Genomic DNA, 21893 nt, shown 5'->3' on the forward strand with positions numbered 1-21893 from the left:
AAGGGAGAGATGGTGTATTGAGATATCAAGGTAGATTGTGTATACCAAGGGTGGATGAACTCCAAGAGAGGATCATGGTGAAAACTCATAGCTCCAGTTATTCCATTCATCTAGGTTCCACAAAAATGTATCGCGATTTGAGAGAGGTTTATTGGTGGAGTAGTATGAAGAAGGGCATTGCCGAGTTTGTTGCTAAGTGCCCGAATTGCGAACAAGTTAAAGTAGAGCATCAAAGTCCCGGTGGTTTGGCTCAGAATATAGAACTTCCAGAATGAAAGTAGGAGATGATTAATATGGACTTCATCACAGGTTTTTCGAGGTCTCGCAGGCAGCATGATTCTATTTAGGTGATTGTCGATAGAATGACAAAGTCAACCCACTTTTTGTCGGTAAAGACTACCCATACAACATAAGATTATGCCAGGTTATATATTCAAGAGGTAGTAAGACTTCATGAAGTCCCTATTTCGATTATATCGGATAGAGGTGCACATCTTACTGCACAGTTTTGGAAGTCATTCAAAAAAAGCTTGGGTTCAAAGGTGAACTTAAGTACTACCTTTCATCCTCAGACAGATGGGCTAGTAGAGTGCACTATTCAGACCTTAGAGGATATGTTGAGGGCTTGTGTGACTGATTTCAAAGGTAATTGAGATGATCACCTACCTTTTATTGAGTTTGCTTACAACAATAGTTACCACTCTAGCATCCAAATGACTCCTTATGAAGCTCTTTATAGGAGAAGGTGCAGATCTCCTGTTGGATGGTTTGAGGTTGGTGAAGCTGGGTTGATAGGACCAAATTTAGTTCATAAAGCTATTGAAAAGGTGAAAGTGATTCAAGAGAGGTTGAAAACAGCGCAAAGTTGTCAGAAATCTTACACTGATGTTAGGAGAAGGGAGTTAGAGTTTGAAGTAGATAATTGGATGTATTTAAAAGTTTCACCAATGATAGGTGTTATGAGATTTGGCAAGAAGGAGATGCTTAGTCCCCGTTACATTAGCCTTTACAGAATATCGAAAAGGGTAGGTAATGTAGCTTATGAGTTGGAGCTACCACAAGAGTTAGCAGCTGTTTATCCAATATTTAATTTTTCCATGTTGAAGAAGTGCCTGGGAGATCCTTCACTTATTATACCAACTGAGGATATTGAGATCAAGGATAGCTTATCTTATGAGGAGATTCCTGTTCAGATTCTAGATCGCCAAGTCCGCAAGTTGATGACAAAAGAGGTAGCATCAGTCAAGGTTCTTTGGAGGAATCAATTTTTTGAGGAAGCTACTTGGGAAGCTGAGAAAGATATGAAGAAGAGATATCCAAACCTCTTCAAATCCGGAGAAATTCCAGAACAATGTACTAATTCTCTTCTTAGTACTCTTTAACTTATGAGATTGCATGTTGTATTTGCATTGCTTGTTTGGTGTTTGAGCTGAATGTTAGATGTTATACCCTTAGCCTACTAAGAGTAAGCTCATTTGAGAACGAATGTTCCCAAGGGTGAGATATTGTAACACCTTGTAACTAGAAAGAACTAAAAAGGAATTTAAAAGAGGAAATAGTCATTTTTGGAAAGTATAAAGAAAATATGGAAATTGTTAAATGTGTAAAAGTTGAGTTTTTGGTCAACTTCAAATGACCATAACTTCTAGCTAGGAATAAGTTAGGTGTGTTTCCAGATATCGTAGGAAAGATCTTGGAATGATCTTTCCAGTGTCGTCGAGTTTGCATGATTCTAAGTTCGTATGAGTGAGATATGCCAATTGGAAGTTGGGTTGTTCGAATAAGGAAATGTCCAATCCAGATTTTAGAAGGGCATTATGCTCTTTTCCATACCCCATGACTTAATTTCATTTTTTGTAATTAGTTGGGGTCTAAACTGATAGGATTCAGTTTACACTTTTATGATATTGAGTTAGGGTTTTAGAAAAGAGAAAAGAAGAAGAGAAAGGAGGAGAAGGAGCAAGAATCGTCAAGTTCTTCAAGAATTACTTGTGGATTTCGTCAAGGGGTGATCCCTACAAGGTATGTGAGTTCACACAGTGTTGGGTTCGTTCACCCATGCGCCAAACATGTTTAATTCAGCATGAATTCGTAATAAAAGTTGAAAGTTTGAATGTTCTTCATGTGTGTTCTTGAATTTACTTTCGTTCTTGAATTTGGGATGAGATTTAAGAGTTCTTTAGAGTTTAAGGTCAATTAGAGAGTTGTGTTTGATTAGATTCTTGTGTACATATGTTAGGTATCTGAATCTAAAGAGAATTAGAGAAAAAGAATCGAATTTAGGTGATTTGGGGTTTGAAAACAAAGAAGGAACAAGTCGGTAGAATCTGCGTACCAGGTCCGCCACGCGGACGTGTTCCTCAAGATTGAAAAAGTTCTCCCCACGTTGCGGAGCGGTCACGGACCGTTCTGCCTCAAAAATTATTTTTGCGACCAAAAATTTAAATACATCTCCGCTTCGTGAACTTACTTCCAGGCAGCGATTTCTTGATCATTTCTCATGTTTAGCTATCTAAAATCAGTCCTAAACATCATGAGATCTTTCCTATCACAAAACACAATCCTTGAATCCATAATTCAATCCAAGGATCAGTTAAGAGTCGAGCCAAAAGAAGTTGAGAGTCAAGTTAAGAGAAGTTAAGAGTCAAGTCAAGAGAAGTTCATAGAGTCTTCCAAGAGTCTTTTTCAAATGTTTTAACTTTGTTTTAAGACTTGAGTTTTGAGTTGAGTAAAGCTTAAAGTTTGAAGTTCATTTTTCAAAAGAGTATATCGGGACAATGTATTCCCAAAGAGTAAAATGTTTTCACATTTAAAGAAGAAAGGAAACCTTGATTTCCAAAAGAGCCGTTGAGCTAGTTTTTCAGTAAAGAGCCTTTGAGACAGTTTTCCTGTTAAAGAGTAAATGCTTTCACAATTAAGCAAGAGAGGAAACTTTGATTTCCAAGAAGAGCCTCTGAGCTAAGTTTTTCAGCAATTATCTCAAATCACAGAAAGAAGTATGTTTTTTTTAAAACATAAGAGCTAGTATCATATTTTGGGAGTAGTATTGAGCGCCGATATGAGGGAGAGTTCAAACAACTCACAGCCCCCATAAACCATGTAGCCACCATGGGTAGAAAAAGGGTCATACTTTTTAGATGATTCCTTAGTGCTTTTTAGCATAGACTAGTAGATCCACTTAGTAGTTCAGGTTCTATACTCATGGCAAGGTATAGGACGGCCCTGGTAGCGTGAGGCAAAACGTTGTATCATCACAATAGCTCTTAAGTGATGGTTTTCGGTTAGAGAAACTCCCACAATAGTGTTTTGTATTTTTATATACATCAGAAATATTTATATTTTCATATACAAATAGAGTTCATATTGCATCTTTGCATACATACGGAGTTATTATTGTATTTCTAAATATACAGAGTTGAAAAACATGTTTTAAAGCTTTTCTGTATAGTGCATCTATTTACACTTCTTTATATTGAAATCAGTTGAGTTGAGCCAGATAAGTTCTTCAGTTCCTTTCAAGCTTATGTCTTGTTTTAGAATTCCCCTCGCATACTCGTACATTCAATATCCTGGTGCCATTTCGCCTGCATCCAGCACATCGTTGATCCTGTTGAGCACTCAGAGTCTTATAGTGTGCCTCCTTGCTTTCTGGAGGATCCCTTTTATTGCTTTCAGTATTTTAGTTCATTATGATGTCGTGGGTCTGGTCCCGACATCCATCTCAGTTTTAGAGGTTTCATAGATGGTCAGTGAGTTAGTTCATTTGTCATTATCTTGTTATTGACTTATGTTCAGATATGATTTGCCACTTTGGCTAAGTTAAATGTTTATTTTCTAAAACATTTTGAGTTTAGTTTGAGACAGTTGATTATCTTGCATTTGATTTCTTTTCTTAATGCTTAAAGTCTTCCGCTGAGTTAGTAAGCTAGGCAAATGGTTCGCTTGGGGCCAACAATGGTTCTCGAGTGTCAGCCACGTCCAGGGTGTAGGCTCTGGGTGTGATAGTTGTACTCAACCTAAATCAGAGACTTTGTCTCATCTTTTTCTTACCTCTTATTCAGCTGCAAAGTTGTGGAGATTGTTTGCTAATTTTACAATTATTTAAATAGAAGGTTTACAACTTTCACAAGTTGTTGTCAAATGGTGGACATGTGAATGTTGTCCAATGATAAAACCATTCATCAGGTCAGTGCCAACAATCATTATTTGGAGTCTTTGGAAGAGAAGAATCATTTTAAACATGGCAAGACAACGTCTTTCAAAAGTGTAGTTCTTAAGGTCAACTCAGACTTGTGGAAGTTTGGAAGATTTGTTTATCCAAAGATGCAAGATTTGGCAACAAGGTGGTCTAATATAGTGACATTTCTGGAGAAGTACAAACCAAAAATATACTACCTACTAGTATGTTGGAAACCTTCACAAGGATGCCTTAAATGTAACACATATGGTGCATCAAGGGGCAACCCAGGTAGGAGTACCTATGGTTTTTGTTTGAGAAATTCTAAGGGAGATTTGGTCTATGCACAAGGGGAGGAGATACAAGAGGGCACTAACTTAGAATCCGAATCCATTGCAATTAAGGAAGCCTTGGCACACTGTGCTACAGAAGGAGTAACTAAAGTTTGTCTTGAAACCGATTCATTAGTGTTACTTAAAATACTGACTAGAGTGTGCGAAGTGCCATGGAATATTATAGTGATAGCGGAAGATATATGGGGATTAGCAGAAATGGTCTAAGTTTAAATTTAGCACATTTATAGAGAAGGAAATCATTTGGCTGACTGCATAGCCCACTTAGCTTTTGATAACCAAAGCAGACTTGTCTATACTTGTTTCTCAGATTTATCAAGTCAGGCCAAGAGAATTCTGACCTAGACAAGAATCAATATCCTAATCTTCGAATCAAAACAAAGCAAATCGGTAAAGGGGCTGAGGAATATGGACGTACATCAGTGGCAATCACACCATGAGTTCAATAAACTCAATTAACTTGGTCTTTTATAGAAATCATTTCTTTCAGACAGTCGGTACATCACAAGAAAGAATAGTCAGGAAAGTAACAATACAAATCTCTTTCACAAATCAGAGGCAACAGATCTACAATAATAAGTACAAAAAATCATATCTAAGTGTGAGATGCTTCATAACACTGGATGTAAGTATCAAGGATACTTACCAATGAAGGAGTAGGGGTCGTGAAGAGCTGGTCCAGCCATGGAAATTACTACATCGACCTTTGAGCTTCATAGTTTAAGACAACCATACATTAGAGGGATTGCAAGGGCAAGATAGGGAAGCAAAGAAAGAGAAGAGAGGGAGCTCACTAGACATCAACGATTGCTTCAACTTGATTTGGGTTGGAGAGATCCAACTTCCTAATTCTCACAAAGAGCAAGATGGAGAGTTTCACAGAAGGATATCTGGATTAGAGATATTTTTGGACTTCCTCAATTTTGAATTACAATGTTTTTTCTTAGTTTATGGTGTGCTGGCCACTGTTGGGCCAGCCAAACAATGGTGAATTTTTTTTTTTAATTATTATGCATAATTAATAAAATTGGTCCTATGGGTCATATTTAATAATAAAAAAAAAACTATATATACAAACACAAATCACAATTAGTTCCACCATTTCCACATGGCAAAGGTCATCTTCTTTGATATCTTTTCATATTTAGAATCAACTATTCAACCATAATTAAGGGACAATATTTCATTCAAGAACATCTACAAGCATCTCAAAGTCAATTGAATCAACTTTAAAGGTTTACCTAAGGATTCATAACACAATTTATCGAATTCATTCAACTCAATTGAAATTAAGATCTCATAATTTACTCGAAGGATGTAATGTCACTCACAACAAGAGAGAATCCAATTCACAATAATGTATCTCTAATAAAGGATTATAGATCATACAAAGATACTCACTCTCATATAGAAATTCAAGCATACATCATCAAACCATAGGCTTTCTAATAACGCTCAACTATGTCTTGTGTTTAAAAGATAGATGATCGTATTGTCACGATCCAATTTGCCAGGTCATGATGAAACCAATTATAACCCATCAGTAGGTAAGCCAATTGATAACTCAAACGGTGAGAAATAGGTATAAGGGTAGAATAATAACCAAACGCAAAAGAGGAACAATTTAACCAACAAGAGAAAAGAGCGGAAACAAAATACATATAGGTAGACAAAACAAAGGATCCAACTCAGATGTTGGTGGTCGCAAGTATAAAGCTACTACAAAAAGAGTACAAGTCCCAAATGTGGAACAAAATATATAGAATTGTCTCAAAACACAAAAGACTAGTCAACTATACAGAAGGAGACATGTATAATAAAAAATGTCATAAGCTCATCCTCGCCTCCAAATCCTGTGAAAACTAGTGCAAAATCAATGTTGATGTTTGTACTCAAACCTGCATCAAGAAATAGATGCAGAGTGTACCATGAGTACAAAACAACAGGCACTCAATAGGAATCATAAGTCGACTGCTAGAAAATAAAGACTATGAAAAATGAGAATTAAAACACAATAGCGCTCGAATGAGCGTAAGTTTAACAAGAATGCATATGAGTGTAAAAAATAATGAAAATGAAAGCATGTAACTAACTAAAACCTGACTGGACCCCCAAAAATCTGCAAGTTTAAGTAAGAATCCAAGCGGACCCCCATAATCTCGACAATAGGTACACCAAAGAACTAAAGCTATTGAGAAAAAAACCCAGTGAATTCAGAGCTGAAAAGTGTGTAGCTTAGACCTTGAACCTCGAATAGGCCTCCCAAAAGAACAAACAAACCAAGCTAATATATATCAACTCCAGAGATGATAATGAGCCCAAATCACAGACTAAAGATCAGATGTCCGAACCTTGAATATGCGACTAATAATAGAGAAACATGACTTGACCTTAAATCTACAATCAATATTAAAGCAGCATGACCAGACCTTGAATCTTCAACTGTAACACCTCGGTCTTAGAAAGAACTAAACTGGAAAGAGTTAAATTGAGAATTTTGCAAGTTAGCCTTAAATTGTGAGTTTTTGAGTCAGCTTCAAACAACCATAAATTTCAGTACATGATGAGTTAGGTGGCCTATAAGGTATCAAATGAAAGATCTCTGAGTCCTCTTTCTAACGCCACCAAGTTTGCTAAATTCTGAGCTCAGATAAGGGAGATATGTCAATTTGAGTTCAGCCTGTCCGATCATTGATGACTCGGGAAGTCATGGTGCATAAACATTGATGGTAAATCTAGATACCATACTTCTTAAACATTGATGGCATACTCGATCATTAAACTAATAATGTTTTAGATACTCTTTTCTCAAAACTCGTCTTTACTTTCTCAAAACTGAGTTTAAGAACTCAAGTGTCTACTTTAAAAGTTTTTCAAAATTTATAACTCAAATCATAGGTTCCTGTGGAATTATGGACATGAATGACTCAACTAAGAGATCTTAATGACAATAAGGAAACTCAGTACTCAGAACTCAAGACTCAAGAATTCAATGATATTTCTTCTCCCAAAAATACTCAATTTATAGGGTTCATGCTGAAATATAGTCATGAATAATTCTACTCAAGAATTTTAATGCATAAAATATAGCAATTCAATAATTCGGAATAAAATTTCAAAAGAATCAAGAACCTGAGAACTCAAATAAACTTATCTCAACAATACTCAAATATAGGGGTAGAATCCTAGATTTTTTTACTGATTTGAAAGTAGATGTAGGGCGCGAGTATTACGATCTGAATCTACACCCTGGACGTGGCCGGCACTCTAGAACCATTGTTGATCCCCAAGTGAACCCTCATCGTGGCTGACTACAAGCAAAATACTAACTTAAGCGTACAAAAGCTTAAAACTGAAATAAATTCAATAACACAAATACTCAACTTTAAAATATTCTGAATAATACTCAATAGATGAACTCAGAGTTTTAAAAACAACTCAAAGAAGATACATACTAAAAGTACTCAACTTTGTCTATCTATAAAGCCTCTATTATTACAGAAGGATATCGGGACAAGACCCACTACATCTCAAAAGTACTAAATGTAAGATAAAGGTCAAGTCCTTCGGAATATAAGAAGGCTCACCAAAGCTGGCTGGAATATCACATGACCTCAACGAAACGCCCGTTGATGATCCTGAATACATGTATCTGAGGCCAAATGGCTCAACACATGGTATGTACGAGCATGTAAGAAGAATTCTAAAACATAAACATAAGCTTGAAATGATGGAAAAGAAACATACTTACCCCTTCTCAACTCACTCAACTCAATGAAACATAGTTCAACGCAATAATAATAAGAGACTCAATTCTGTAAAACATAGTTCAACTCAATTGAGAGAAATAGGGCTCAACTTAATAATAAGGTGCTTAATAATATAAGATGCAATATCTAGGAAGCTTTTAAAACAATAGGTGATAACTGAATTGTATGCAAAATACAATAATAACTCAATTATATGAAAATAAAATAATTGCTCTGTTTGTATATAAAAATACAAAGTAGCTATGTGGGAGATTCTCTAACCGACAACCGTCACTATGAGTTATGTGATAATACAACATCTATCCCACACTGTTAGAACTGTCTTATACTTTGTCAGCGTATAGAACCTACTACTAAGTAGATCCACTAGTCTATGCTAAAAAGCAATAATGAATCATCTTAAAAGTATGACCCTTTCTACTCAAGTTGGCTACATGGTTTATGGGGGATGTGAGTTGTCTGAACTCTCTTCCATATCGGTGCTCAATACTACTCTCACAATATATCTAGCTCATATGTTTAGAAACATAACTCTTTCTGTGTGTTTGAGATTATTACTAAAAAATCTTTCTCTTAAAAGAGATGGTACTAAAACTACTCAAAACTCTTTTGGAAATCTCAATTTCATCTCATCTTAAATGTAAGAAAATATTTACTCTTGGGAATACTTAGTTTCCATTTATCATTTTACAGAAAACGAACTCAGCTCTACTTTTCCTCAACTCAGTTCTCAAGTCTTTAAAAAAAGTTTTAAAATAATTTGTAAAAATACTTCTTAAAATAGGGTTCATGCCGAATTATGGGTGTGAACGACTCAATTCAAGATTTTAAATAACCATGCATAGAACTCAATACTTGGAACTCAACAACTCTAGAACTCAAGGATTCAATGACACTACTCATCACAAGAATGCTCAACTCGGAGGGTTCATGCGGAATTATGGGTATGGACTACTCAACTCAAGGACCTTCATGGGTAACATGTAGTAGCCCCATGATTAGGAATATAATCCCAAAATGATTATGGACTTAATACTCAAGACTTAGAACTTGAAGATACTACTCCTCTCAAAGATACTCAACTGATGGAGTTTATGCAGAATTTATGGGCATGAATGACTCAACTCAAGGGTCTAAATAACAATATGGAACTCAGGTATATGACTCTTCTCATTCTCATACTTACTTCCTCAAAACTTACCTCAAATATTTCAAAGGATTCACAATTGAACTCAAATACTTTCTTGAACTCTACTCTTAACTCTTTCTTGAATTTGAATTATGAATTCAAGAGTTATGATTCATGATATGAAGGATCTCGATGATAGTGTAGAATTATGAATAAATTCTCCTCATTCTCATACTCACTTACTTGAGTCTTGAAACAAGTTATTAGTAATTGTAGAAGACTCCTCAAGAAAACTCAAATGGACTTTCTCAAAATGTTCGAAAGAACTCCCAAGACTTGACTCTTAACTCTACCTTGAATTTGAATTATGAATTCAAGGTTATGATTATTGTGATTAATGATTTCTAGGTGTTTAGAAGTAGTTTAAAGTGTTTAGAATTAATAGGGATTGAAGGAACCCTTTTTAAAGAACTCAATTCGATAGTTGATCTCGAAGGATTCACGATTTAACTCAAAGACTATCTTGAACTCTACTCTTAAATCTTCCTTGAATTTGAATTAAGAATTCAAAGGATTGTGACTTGATATATAGGATTTCTTGATGATTGGATGTAGGTTGGATAGTAAAAATCACTAAGAGAATGCAGACATGTTTTGAAAGATCGAATACAAAACGAAGAACGGAGGCGGAAAGGACCTGACGTCCCTGGCGCAGCAGTGGCCCACCGCGCCAAACCTCAGTTGGCTAAGACTGGTTTGGGACGCATTCCAGGCGTAGGGCACCAGCCCCTCAGGTGCAACAGGGGTGTGTCTCCCCGGCAACGTTCCAGACGAATCCGACGAACTTTTCTTCAATTTTTCCAACCCTACCTTGTCTAAACTCGAATGATTTCCTCCAAACTCTTTTGTATTCTCAAACTGTAACATCTCGCAATTTGAATTAGCTAGGAAGAAGCAAGAACTGGAAATAGTCATTTTAGGAAATAATGAAAATCTGGAAATTTGTCTAAAGTTAGGAAAAGTTGAGTTTTGGCCAACTTCAAATGGTCATAACTTCTAAGTCATGATGAGTTAGAGGTACTTCAAGATATGGTAGGAAATATATTGGAATGATCTTTCCAACGCTACTTAGTTTACGTGATTCCGAGTTCGTATGAGTGAGTTATGCCCTTTGAAAGTTGGGCTATTGGAATTAGGAAAGTCCAAATCCGGAATTTTGAAGTGTAGTTTGTCTTTTCCTTACCCAATTTAATTAATTCATTTTTAGGAGGTTAATTGGGGTAAATTCAGATTTTTGTCAGGTAAGGAAAAAGTGAATTTCACGCTAGGGCTTGGAGAAAGGAAAAAAAAGGAGAAAGGAGAAGAGAAAGAAAGATTCGTCGAGATTAGCTTGTGGATTTCGTCGGGGGTGATCCCTACAAGGTATGTGAGATCACATAGCGTTGGGTTAGTTCACCCACGCACCAAGCATGATTAATTCAACATATTTTTGTCTTAAAAAGATTGAGAATTTGATGCTCTTGATAGTTGTTCTTGAATTGATTTCGTTCTTGAATATGAGTTGGGATTAAGGAGTTTCTTAATGTTAAAGTGTTGTTTCCTTGAGTAGTTTGGGTTAGAGTTTGTGTATATGATTTGGGTACATGAATCTAAAGTGAATTTGAGAAAAAGAATCGGATTAAAATGATTTAGGATCAGAAAATGAGATAAAAAATTCGTCAGACTCACCGGGGGAGGGCCAGGCGCGTAGCCCCCCCATAGCGCCAGGAGGCTGGGGAGGCGCGCCTGCAGTGTGCCCAAAGTGAGCCCCAAAAAGTTGGTGCCTAGTGCGGCGTGCCCAGGATGCGCCCGTATTGTCGTTTTCACCCAATTTTTGTCGTTCAATCCATTTAAGCCTTTCTAAAGTATATTAACACTTTCCATTGATTCTAACTACTCTAAATGACTTCTAAACATCTAGAAATCATCTAGAAACATGAATCATAACCTTGAATCCGTAAATTCAAATTCAAGGAAAGTGAAGAGCCTAGTCTAGGAAGTTCTTAGAGTCTTTTCAAGAAGTCTTTTCCAAAAAATTTAACATTGTTTTAAGACTTAAAGTTCAAGTTGAGTAAAGTGTAAAGAGTAAAGTTTGAAGTTCATTTCTTCAAATGTATATGGCGACTATGTATTCCCAAAGGGTTTAAAATGTGTTCACATATAAACAACAAAGGAAGCCTCGATTTCCAAAGAGCATTCAGGCTATTTTTCAGAAAAGTGTAATCGCTTTCTAAATGAAGCAAGAGGGGAAACTTTGATTTCCAAGATAGCCTTTGATCTAAGTTTTTGTGCAATTATCTCAAATCACATAAGAAGTATGTTTTTAAACATAAAGAGCAAGTATTATATTTTGGGAGTAGTATTGAGCACCGATATGGTGGAGCGTTCATAGAACCCACAGCCCCCATAAACCATGTAGGCATCATGGGTTAAAAAGGGTCATACTTTTTAGATGATTCCTTTAGTGCTTTTTAGCATAGACTAGTGGATCTAATTAGTAGTTAACATTTTTTACCCTCGGTAAGGTATAGGACGGCCCTGGAAACGTGAGGCAAAACGTTGTATCATCACAATAGCTCTTAAGTGATGGTTGTCGATAAGAGAAACTCCCATATAAGTTATTTGTATTGTTATATACACATTTATTTGTATTTTTACATACATTTCAGAGTTTTAGTGTATCTTTGCACACGCCCAGAGTTGACATCATATTTTAAACAACTTTTCTTTATATTGCATTTGTTTTAAAACTGCTTTATATTTAAATGAGTTCAGTTATGTTGAGTTGAGTTGCGTCAGGTAAGTCCTTCAGTTTCCTTTCAGTTTCTTTTCAAGCTTAAGTTGTGTTTAGCATTCCAACTTGCATACTTGTACATTCAATGTATTGATGCCAGTTGGCCTGCATCTTATTATGATGCAGACACAGGTAACTAGAATTGGCATCCAGCGCATCGTTGATCCAGTGAGCAGTTCAGAGTCTGTTGATGAGTCTCTTTGCATTTCAGAGGACTCCTTGTATTTTGCTTTCAGTATTTCATTGTTATGATGATTGGGGGTCTTGTCCAAACATCCCTCTTTGTTTTAGAGGCTTTATAGATAGTTAGTATTTCAGTTGTGTTTACATTTCATTTCATATGTTAAGACTTGAGTTTCTATTATGGCCAAGTTGAATGTTGACCTTTAAAACATTCTAAGTTATTTTACCAAGCTATTTGAGTAATGTCATTTGATCATCGTAATAATGTTTAGAGTTTTCCGTTGAGTTAGTAAGCCAGGCCAAGGGTTCGCTTGAGGCCAGCAATGGTCTTCGAGTGCCAGCCATGTCGAGGGTGAAGGATCGGGGCATGACAAACTTGGTATCAGAGCAAAAAGTTCATGAGTCCTAGGGAGTCTATGCAGCCGTGTCTGTAGAGTCCTATTTATCGGTGTGAAACACGCCACATCTATAATTAGGAGGCTGTAACATTTAGGAAAATTTCTCACTTCTTTCACACTAATTTCGTGTGTTAGAGTTTGATCTCTAAAAAGTTTCCTTCTAATTCGTGCTTGCGCCCATTTTCATATAATCAAGCATCCACGAAGAGCAGTCAGAGGTTGTCCAACTAGGAAAAATGTTGAGGAACAGGAGTTACCAAATGCACCTGAAGTGCAACCTCAAGGGGAAGTCACTAATGCTAAGCTTAGAGAAGCAATTAGGATGCCGAGTCAAGCTGTGATTAACCAGGTTGGGCAACAAAGGGGAGCTCGACAAGAAGAGGCTGACACTTCAAGGATTCGTGATTTCTTGAGGATGAATCCTCCAAGTTTCACTGGTTCAAGCACTTCTGACGATCCGGAGAACTTTGTTGATGAACTAAAAACGATGTTTGATGTGATGCATATTGCTAATACTGAGAGAGTTGAGCTAGCTGCATATCAACTGATGAATGTCTCTAGGACTTGGTTTGAACAGTGGAAAGGGGGTAGAGCTGAGGATGCACCACTTACGAGTTGGGCCTATTTTTAGGAGGCTTTCTTGGGGTGTTTCTTTCCCCGAGAACTGAAAGAGGCTAAGGTACGTGAGTTTCTCACACTTAAGTAGGATTCTCTAAGAGTTTATGATTATGGGTTGAAATTCACCCAATTGTCCCGTTATGCTCCGGAAATGGTTGTGGACATGAGGAGTAGAATGAACTTCTTTGTTGCTGGGTTGGCTCATCTAACGAGTAAAGAAGGTAGGGCTGCAATGCTGATAGGTGACATGGATATCTCAATGTTGATGTTCTATGTGCATCAGTTAGAGGAAGATAAGTTGAGGGATATAGAAGAGTTTAAGATCAAAATGGCTAAGATAGGGAATGAGTCCAGGCAGCAGAAGAGTAATGCCAACCGGTCATCCTTCCAACAGAAACAGAACGGCTCTACTCTATCATCTGCTAGTGCACCTGCATCTAAGAACAAAGCCGAGTACAATAGTAAGAATTTCAGAGCTAAACCTGCTTATTCTCAGGGTAGTATGGCACAATGGGGTAGTATGCCTCCTGCATGCACCAAGTGTGGTAGGAACCATTTAGGTACTTGTTGTGAAGGATCCACTGGTTGTTTCAAGTGTGGTCACAGTGGGCATTTCATGCGAGAGTGTCCAAAGAACAAGCAGGAAAATGGTAATGGGGGCAATAGATCCCAGTCTTCTTCAGTTGCTCCACCAGACAGAACTGCACCTAGAGGGGCTACTTCCAGTACTAGCGGAGGAACAAACTACTTATATGCTATCAACAGTCGCCAAGAGAAAGAGGATTCGCCAGATGTTGTCACTGGTATGATCCAAGCCTGACTTTATTGCTTATGTTGCTATGAATTTTGATGTTATTCCTAAGCAACTTAGTGAACCATTCAGTGTTTCTACACCTGTTGGTGAGTCTATTCTAGCAGAGAGAGTCTATCGTGATTGTCCCATTTCCATCAATCACAACCATGGCTGATCTAGTTGAGTTAGACATGGTAGATTTTGATGTCATTCTTGGTATGGACTGGCTTCATTCCTGTTATGACTGAGTTGATTGTAGAACTCGAGTTGTCAAGTTTCAGTTTCCAAATGAGCCAGTCTTAGAGTGGAAAAGCAGTTCAGCACTGCCTAAGGGTCGTTTCATTCCGTACCTTACGGCAAGGGATTTTGTTTCTAAGGGGTTTGTCTATCACTTAGTCCGAGTTGATGACTCTAGTGTTGAGATACCTTCTATTCAGTCAGTTTCAGTAATAAGAGAGTTTCCATAAGTCTTTCCAAATGATCTTCCCGGAGTCCCTCCTAAGAGAGAGATAGACTTCGGCATAGACCTTTTTTCCAGATACTCGTCCATATTTATTCCGCCATATAGAATGGCACCAACAGAGTTGAAAGAGCTTAAAGAGCAGTTGAAATATCTATTAGATAAGGGCTTTATTCGACCAAGTGTATTACCTTGGGGCGCACCGGTCTTGTTTGTGAGAAAGAAAGATGGTTCCCTTAGGATGTGTATAGATTACCGCCAATTTAACAAGGTTACCATCAAGAACAAGTATCCTCTTCCGAGAATTGATGATCTTTTCGATCAGCTTCAGGGTGCTTCTTGTTTTTCAAAAATAGACCTCAGATCTGGCTACCATCAGTTGAAAGTAAGGGAATGTGATATTCCAAAGACAATATTCAGGACCCGTTATGGTCATTATGAGTTTCTGGTCATGTTGTTCGGTTTAACTAATGCACCTGCAATGTTCATGGACCTTATGAATAGAGTTTTAAAATCTTATTTAGATATGTTTGTTATCGTCTTCATTGATTGCATACTAATCTATTCAAGGAATGCAAAAGATTATGCTAGCCATCTCAGAATAGTTCTTCAGACTTTGAAAGATAAGGAGTTATATGCTAAGTTCTCAAAATGTGAGTTTTGGCTTGAGTCTGTGGCGTTCTTGGGCCACATAGTTTTCGGTGATGGAATAAGAGTTGATACCCAAAGATAGATGCAGTGCAGAGTTGGCCTATACCCACATCTCCAACTAATATTAGGAGTTTCTTGGGCTTGGCTAGATATTATAGAAGGTTTGTATAGGGGTTCTCATCTATTTCGTCTCCTTTGACTAAGTTGACTCAGAAAACAGTTAAGTTTCAATGGTCTAAAGCTTTTGAGAAAAGCTTTTAGGAATTGAAAAAGAGGTTAACTACTTCCCCAGTATTGACCTTACCAGAAGGTACACAAGGTTTTGTGGTGTATTGTGATGCATCTAGAGTTGGATTTGTTTGTTTGTTAATGCAGAATGACAAAGTTATAGCTTATGCCTCCAGACAGTTGAAAGTTCATGAGAAGAACTACCCAACCCATGGCATAGAATTGGCTGCTGTAGTATTTTCTTTGAAAATATGGCATCATTATCATTATGGTGTTCATGTGGATGTGTTCACCGATCACAAGAGCCTTTAGTATGTGTTCATTCAGAAGGAGCTCAGTCTCAGACAGAGGAGGTGGTTTGAATTACTCAAGGATTATGACATGAGTATTCTTTACCACCCAGGTAAGGCTAATGTTGTTGTTGATGCTTTAAGCAAGTTGTCTATGGGTAGTACTGCCCATGTTGAGGAAGAAAATAGAGAGTTAGCAAAAGATGTGCATAGACTTGCACACCTGGGAATCAGACTTATGGATGTCATAGAAGGAGGAGTAATAGTGATGAATGGGGCTGAATCATCATTAGTGTCAGAAGTAAAAGGCAAGCAAGACCAAGACCTTATTTTTCTTGAATTGAAGGAAAATGTTCATAAGCAAAAAGTATTAGGTTTTGAATAAGGGGGAGGTGGCATACTGAAATGTCAAGGTAGATTGTGTGTACCAATGGTGGATGGACTCCAAGAGAGGATCATGGAGGAGGCTCATAGCACCAGATACTCCATTCATCTGGGTTCCACAAAGATGTATCGCGATTTGAAAGAGGTGTATTGGTGGAGTAGTATGAAGAAGGGCATTGCAGAATTTGTTGCTAAGTGCCCAAATTGCCCACAAGTTAAAGTAGAGCACCAAAGGCCCGGTTGTTTGGCTCAGAATATAGAACTTGTAGAATGGAAGTGGGAGATTATTAATATGGACTTCATGACAGGTTTACCAAGGTCTCGCAGGCAGCATGACTCTATTTGGGCGATTTTCGACAGAATGACAAAATCAACCCACTTTTTGCCTGTAAAAACTATCCATTCAGAAGAGAAATATGCTAGGTTATATATTCAGGAGGTGGTAAGACTTCATGGAGTCCCAGTCTCCATTATTTCAGATAGAGGTGCACAATTCTGGAAATTTTTTCAGAAAGGTTTGGGTTCAAAGGTGAACTTAAATACTGCTTTTCATCCTCAGACAGATGGAAAAGCAGAGTGCACTATTTAGACATTAGAAGATATGTTGAGGGCCTGTGTGATCAATTTCAAAGGTAATTAGGATGATCACCTACCCCTTATTGAATTTTCATACAATAATAGTTACCACTCTAGCATCCAGATGGCTCCATATGAAACTCTTTATGAGAGAAGATGCAGATCTCCTATTGGATGGTTTGAAGTTGGTGAAGAAGGGTTGATAGGACCAGATTTAGTCCATCAAGCTATGAAGAAGGTGAAAGTGATTCAAGAGAGGTTGAAAACGGCACAGAGTCATCAGAAATCCTACACCGATGTTAGGAGAAGAGAGTTAGAGTTTGAAGTAGATGATTGGGTGTATCTAAAAGTTTCATCTATGAAGGGTGTTATGAGGTTTGGTAAGAAGGGGAAACTTAATCCCCGGTATATTGGACCTTATCGAATATCCAAGAGGATTGGCAAAGTAGCTTATGAGTTGGAGCTACCTCAAGAGTTGGTCGCGGTTCATCCAGTGTTTCACATGTCCATCTGAAAATATTGGGATCAAGGATAGCTTATCTTATGAGGAGATTTTTGTTCAGATTCTAGATTGCCAAGTTCGCAAGTTGAGAACAAAAGAGGTAGCATCAGTCAAAGTCCTTTGGAGGAATCAATTCATTGAGGAAGCTACTTGGGAAACTGAAGAGGACATGAAGAATAGATATCCACATCTCTTTGAATCCGGAGAAAGTGCAGACCAAGGTACTAATTCTCTTCAAAGTACTCTTAAAATTATGAGTGAGCATGTTGTTTGTTTGCATTTGCTTGTTGGGTGTTTGAACTTAATGTTACCACCCTTAGCCTAGTAAGGATAATCTCATTTGAGGACGAATGTTACCAATGGGGAGATATTGTAACATCTCGTAATGTGAAATAGCTAGGAAGAAGCTAAGAAATGGAAATAGTCATTTTAGGAAATAATGAAAATCTGGAATTTGTCTAAAGTTAGGAAAAGTTGAGTTTTGGCATACTTCAAACGGTCATAACTTCTAGCTCAGGATGAGTTAGAGGTACTTCCAGATATGGTAGGAAATATCTTGGAATGATCTTTCCAACGCCACTGTGTGACTTATGCCCTTTGGAAGTTGGGCTGTTGGAATTAGAAAGTCCAAATCCAGATTTTTGAAGGGTAGTTTGGTCTTTTTCTTACCCAACTTAATTAATTCATTTTTAAGAGTTTAATTGGGGTAAAGTAAGATTTTTGTCAGTTTAGGAAAAAGTGAATTTCACGCTAGAGCTTGGAGAAAGGAGAAAAGAGGAGAAAGGAGAAGAGAAAGAAAGATTCGTTGAGATTAGCTTGTGGATTTCGTCGGTGGTGATCCCTACAAGGTATGTGAGATCACATTGCATTGGGTTAGTTCACCCACGCGCCAAACATGATTAATTCAACATATTTTCGTCCTAAAAAGATTGAGAATTTGATACTCTTGTTAGTTGTTCTTGAATTTATTTCGTTCTTGAATATGAGTTGGGATTAAGGAGTTTCTTGATGTTAAAGTGTTGTTTCCTTGAGTAGTTTGGGTTAGAGTTTGTGTATATGATTTGGGTACATGAATCTAAAGTGAATTTGAGAAAAAGAATCGAATTAAAATGATTTAGGATCAGAAAATCAGATAAAAATTTGTCAGACTCACCTGGGGAGGGCAAGGCGCGTAGCCCCCCCATAGCGCCAGGAGGCTGGGGAGGCGCGCCTGCAGTGTGCCCAAAGTGAGCCCCAGAAAATTGGTGCCTGGTGCAGCGTGCCCTGGATGCGCCCGTATTGTCGTTTTCACCCAGTTTTTGTCATTCAGTCCATTTAAGCCTTTCTAAAGTGTATTAACACTTTCCATTGATTCTAACTACTCTAAATGACTTCTAAACATCTAGAAATCATCTAGAAACATGAATCATAACCTTGAATCCGTAAATTCAAATTCAAGGAAAGTGAAGAGCCTAGTCTAGGAAGTTCTTAGAGTCTTTTCAAGAAGTCTTTTCCAAAAAATTTAACTTTGTTTTAAGACTTAAAGTTCAAGTTGAGTAAATAGTTAAGAGTAAAGTTCGAAGTTCATTTCTTCAAAAGTATATGGGGACTATGTATTCCCAAAGGGTTTAAAATGTTTTCACATTTAAACAAGAAAGGAAACCTCGATTCCAAATAGCCTTCGGGCTAGTTGTTAGAAAAGAGTTATCACTTTCTAAATGAAGCAAGAGGGGAAACTTTGATTTCCAAGATAGCCTTTGAGCTAAGTTTTTGAGCAATTATCTCAAATCACAGAAGAAGTATGTGTTTAAACATAAAGAGCTAGTATCATATATTTGGAGTAATATTGAGCACTGATATGGGGGAGCGTTCAGAGACCCCACAACCCCAATAAACCATGTAGCCATCATGGGTTAAAAAGGGTCATACTTTTTAGATGATTCCTTTAGTGCTTTTTAGCATAGACTAGTGGATCTGATTAGTAGTTCATGTTTTATACCCTCGGCAAGGTATAGGACGACCCTGGCAGCATGAGGCAAAACATTGTATCATCACAATAGCTCTTAAATGATGGTTGTCGGTTAGAGAAACTCCCACAAAAGTTATTTGTATTCTTATATACACAATTATTTGTATTTTTACATACATTTCATAGTTTTAGTGTATCTTTGCATATGCCCAGAGTTGACATCATGTTTTAAACAATTTTTTTATATTGCACTTGTTTTAAAACTTCTTTATATTGAAATGAGTTCAGTTATGTTGAGTTGAGTTGAGTTGAGCCAGGTAAGTTCTTCAGTTTCCTTTTAGTTTCTTTTCAAGCTTAAGTTGTGTTTAGCATTTCAACTGGCATACTCATACATTCAATGTATTGATGCCAGTTGGCCTACATCTTATTATGAGGCAGACACAAGTAACTAGGATCGACATCTAGTGTATCATTGATCCAGTGAGCAGTTCAAAGTCTGTAGCCTCTTTACATTCCGGAAGACTCCTTGTATTTCTCTTTCAATATTTCATTGTTAGGATGATTGGGGGTCTTGTCCCAACATCCCTATTTGTTTTGGAGGCTTCATAGACAGTTAGTAGTTCAGTTGTCTTTACATTTCATTTCATATGTTAAGACTTGAGTTACCATTATGGCCAAGTTGAATGTTGACCTTTAAAACATTCTAAGTTATTTTACCAAGCTATTTGAGTAAGTTCATTTGATCATTGTAATAATGCTTAAGAGTTTTACGTTGAGTTAGTAAGCCAGGGAAGGGTTTGCTTGAGGCCAACAATGGTCTTCGAGTGCCAGCTACGTCCAGGGTGTAGGCTTGGGACGTGACACAAACCCAACCTAGTTACAGAAAATTCTACACCAAAAACCCACCAAGAACAACACTCATTCGCAACTCTAACTTCAAGAACTCAAGAAGAACTTCATTATAAAAAATGAAGCACAAAACTTCAAGAACTCAACAATATTATCAATATACTTAAATCTCATGGATGAAATTCGTAGAAGAAACTCATGATTTACATGTGGGTGAACAAACCTAATACTATGGAAGCTTACATACCTCTTCGGATAAAATATTTGGTAAAATCCCTCGAAGAATCGCAAGAATTTTGATTAACGCCTTGAACCTTCTCTCTTTTCTCCTCTTTTATCTTTGTTTCTCTTCTTGGACTCCTCTAAAAACCGTAAGCGTAAACTGATTCCAATCTGTTTAGACTCCTAAAACTATACTAAAAATGCTTAAATCTGATTGGGTAAGGAAAATACCAAAATACCTCTCATATTTTTGAGTAACTTCCCTTAATTGGACAGCCCGAATTCAAACAGGCATATCTCCCTCATACGAGATAGAAAATTAGCAAACTCGGTGGAGTTGGAAAGAGGATTCCAAGACCTTTCATTTGATATCTTATGGGTCTCCTAACTCAACTTGTGCTGAAATTTATGGTCGTTTGAAGTTGACCCAAAACTTAAAAGAACTTAGAAATGACTTGAATGAACTATCTTCTAAAACCGTAGCATATATGGATTTATGAGAACTAACTCAAATCAGATTTGTCCAAAAAATATTACTATAACTCATTTTAAGCTGATTGGTAAAGGAAAAGACCAAAATACCCTTCATAATTTTAGGTAAATTTCCTTAATTGGACTGCCCGACTTCAAACGGGCATATCTCCCTCATACGAGAATTATCAAACTCTGGTTGTTTGAAGTTGACCCAAAACATAGAAGAACTTAGAAATGACTTGAATGAACTCTCTTTAGTTATTTTTGCAACTCAAGGTGCTATATCTAGTGATCTTAATACTTAAGAAAATTTTAAATTCCTCCGTAAAATCCTACTCACAACAAATGATGGTTCGAGTCTTAGCTCAAAAAAATTCTGGGGTGTTATAGTGAGAACGAACTAGTTCAAAACTATGATAGCCTTACATACGTGGAAGAACAAGGTTCTTGATGAATCTTGATGAATCTTGAAGAATAACTTGATGAGAAGCCTTGAAACCCCAGCTTGGAGGTGAACAATCAAGAAAACCTTTCTTGAGATTCCTGAATTAGTTTCTTGAAATCTTTATGGCCAAGAATTATGATTTTCATTAGTAATCCATAATTGTATGGGGGAATCTGAGTTGGAAAGAATGAAATTCTTGGAGAAAGACTTACCTTGAAGAATAATCTTGAAATAGATTGAAATAATCTTGAATGGAGTTTTCTACTTTGATTTTCCTTAGGGTTTTGCCTTAGGGTTTGAGAGAGAAGAGAATGATGGCTTAAAAGATGGAAATAAGATTGTTTAGAGCTTTATATGAGTTAAGAAATTCGTTTTTAAGGTTTTCCTAGTGGTATAAGGAGAAGAAAATTACCGTATTTAGAATTCTCCCGCGGCTAAAACGGAACTGCACTACACCGATTACTAAAATGTTCATAACTTTTTACTCAAAACTTGGATTGATGCGAAATTGGTGGTTTTGGAAAGTAGATTCAAATACCTTTAAGTTGATAGTCCATGTAACTTTTATATTCTAAGAGATATGGTTGTTTGAGGTTGATCCAAGGAGATT

General features: G+C 37.1%; 1 protein-coding gene across 1 annotated transcript; it reads left to right on the top strand.

Moving 5' to 3' along the window:
* Nucleotides 1-713: 713 nt before the first annotated feature.
* On the top strand, nt 714-4970 carry LOC125840839 (uncharacterized). The gene is made up of 2 exons (XM_049519809.1): nt 714-1063; nt 4841-4970. The coding sequence occupies exons 1-2, from the start codon at nt 714-716 to the stop codon at nt 4968-4970; spliced, it is 480 nt and encodes a 159-aa protein (XP_049375766.1).
* The last annotated feature ends 16923 nt before the right edge of the window (nt 4971-21893 follow it).

Source organism: Solanum verrucosum, unplaced genomic scaffold (genome assembly GCF_900185275.1).
Source record: "Solanum verrucosum unplaced genomic scaffold, falcon-dt-bn FXZP01000194.1, whole genome shotgun sequence".
In the NCBI taxonomy this organism is placed as follows: domain Eukaryota; kingdom Viridiplantae; phylum Streptophyta; class Magnoliopsida; order Solanales; family Solanaceae; genus Solanum; species Solanum verrucosum.

Bases quoted from the DNA above. Each gene is read 5' to 3' on its own strand.
- LOC125840839 (XM_049519809.1), top strand. From the start codon at position 714: ATGACTCCTTATGAAGCTCTTTATAGGAGAAGGTGCAGATCTCCTGTT. The intron at 1,064-4,840 runs GTTAGCAGCTGT...CTTGTTTCTCAG, and splicing joins GAGTTGGAGCTACCACAAGA to ATTTATCAAGTCAGGCCAAG.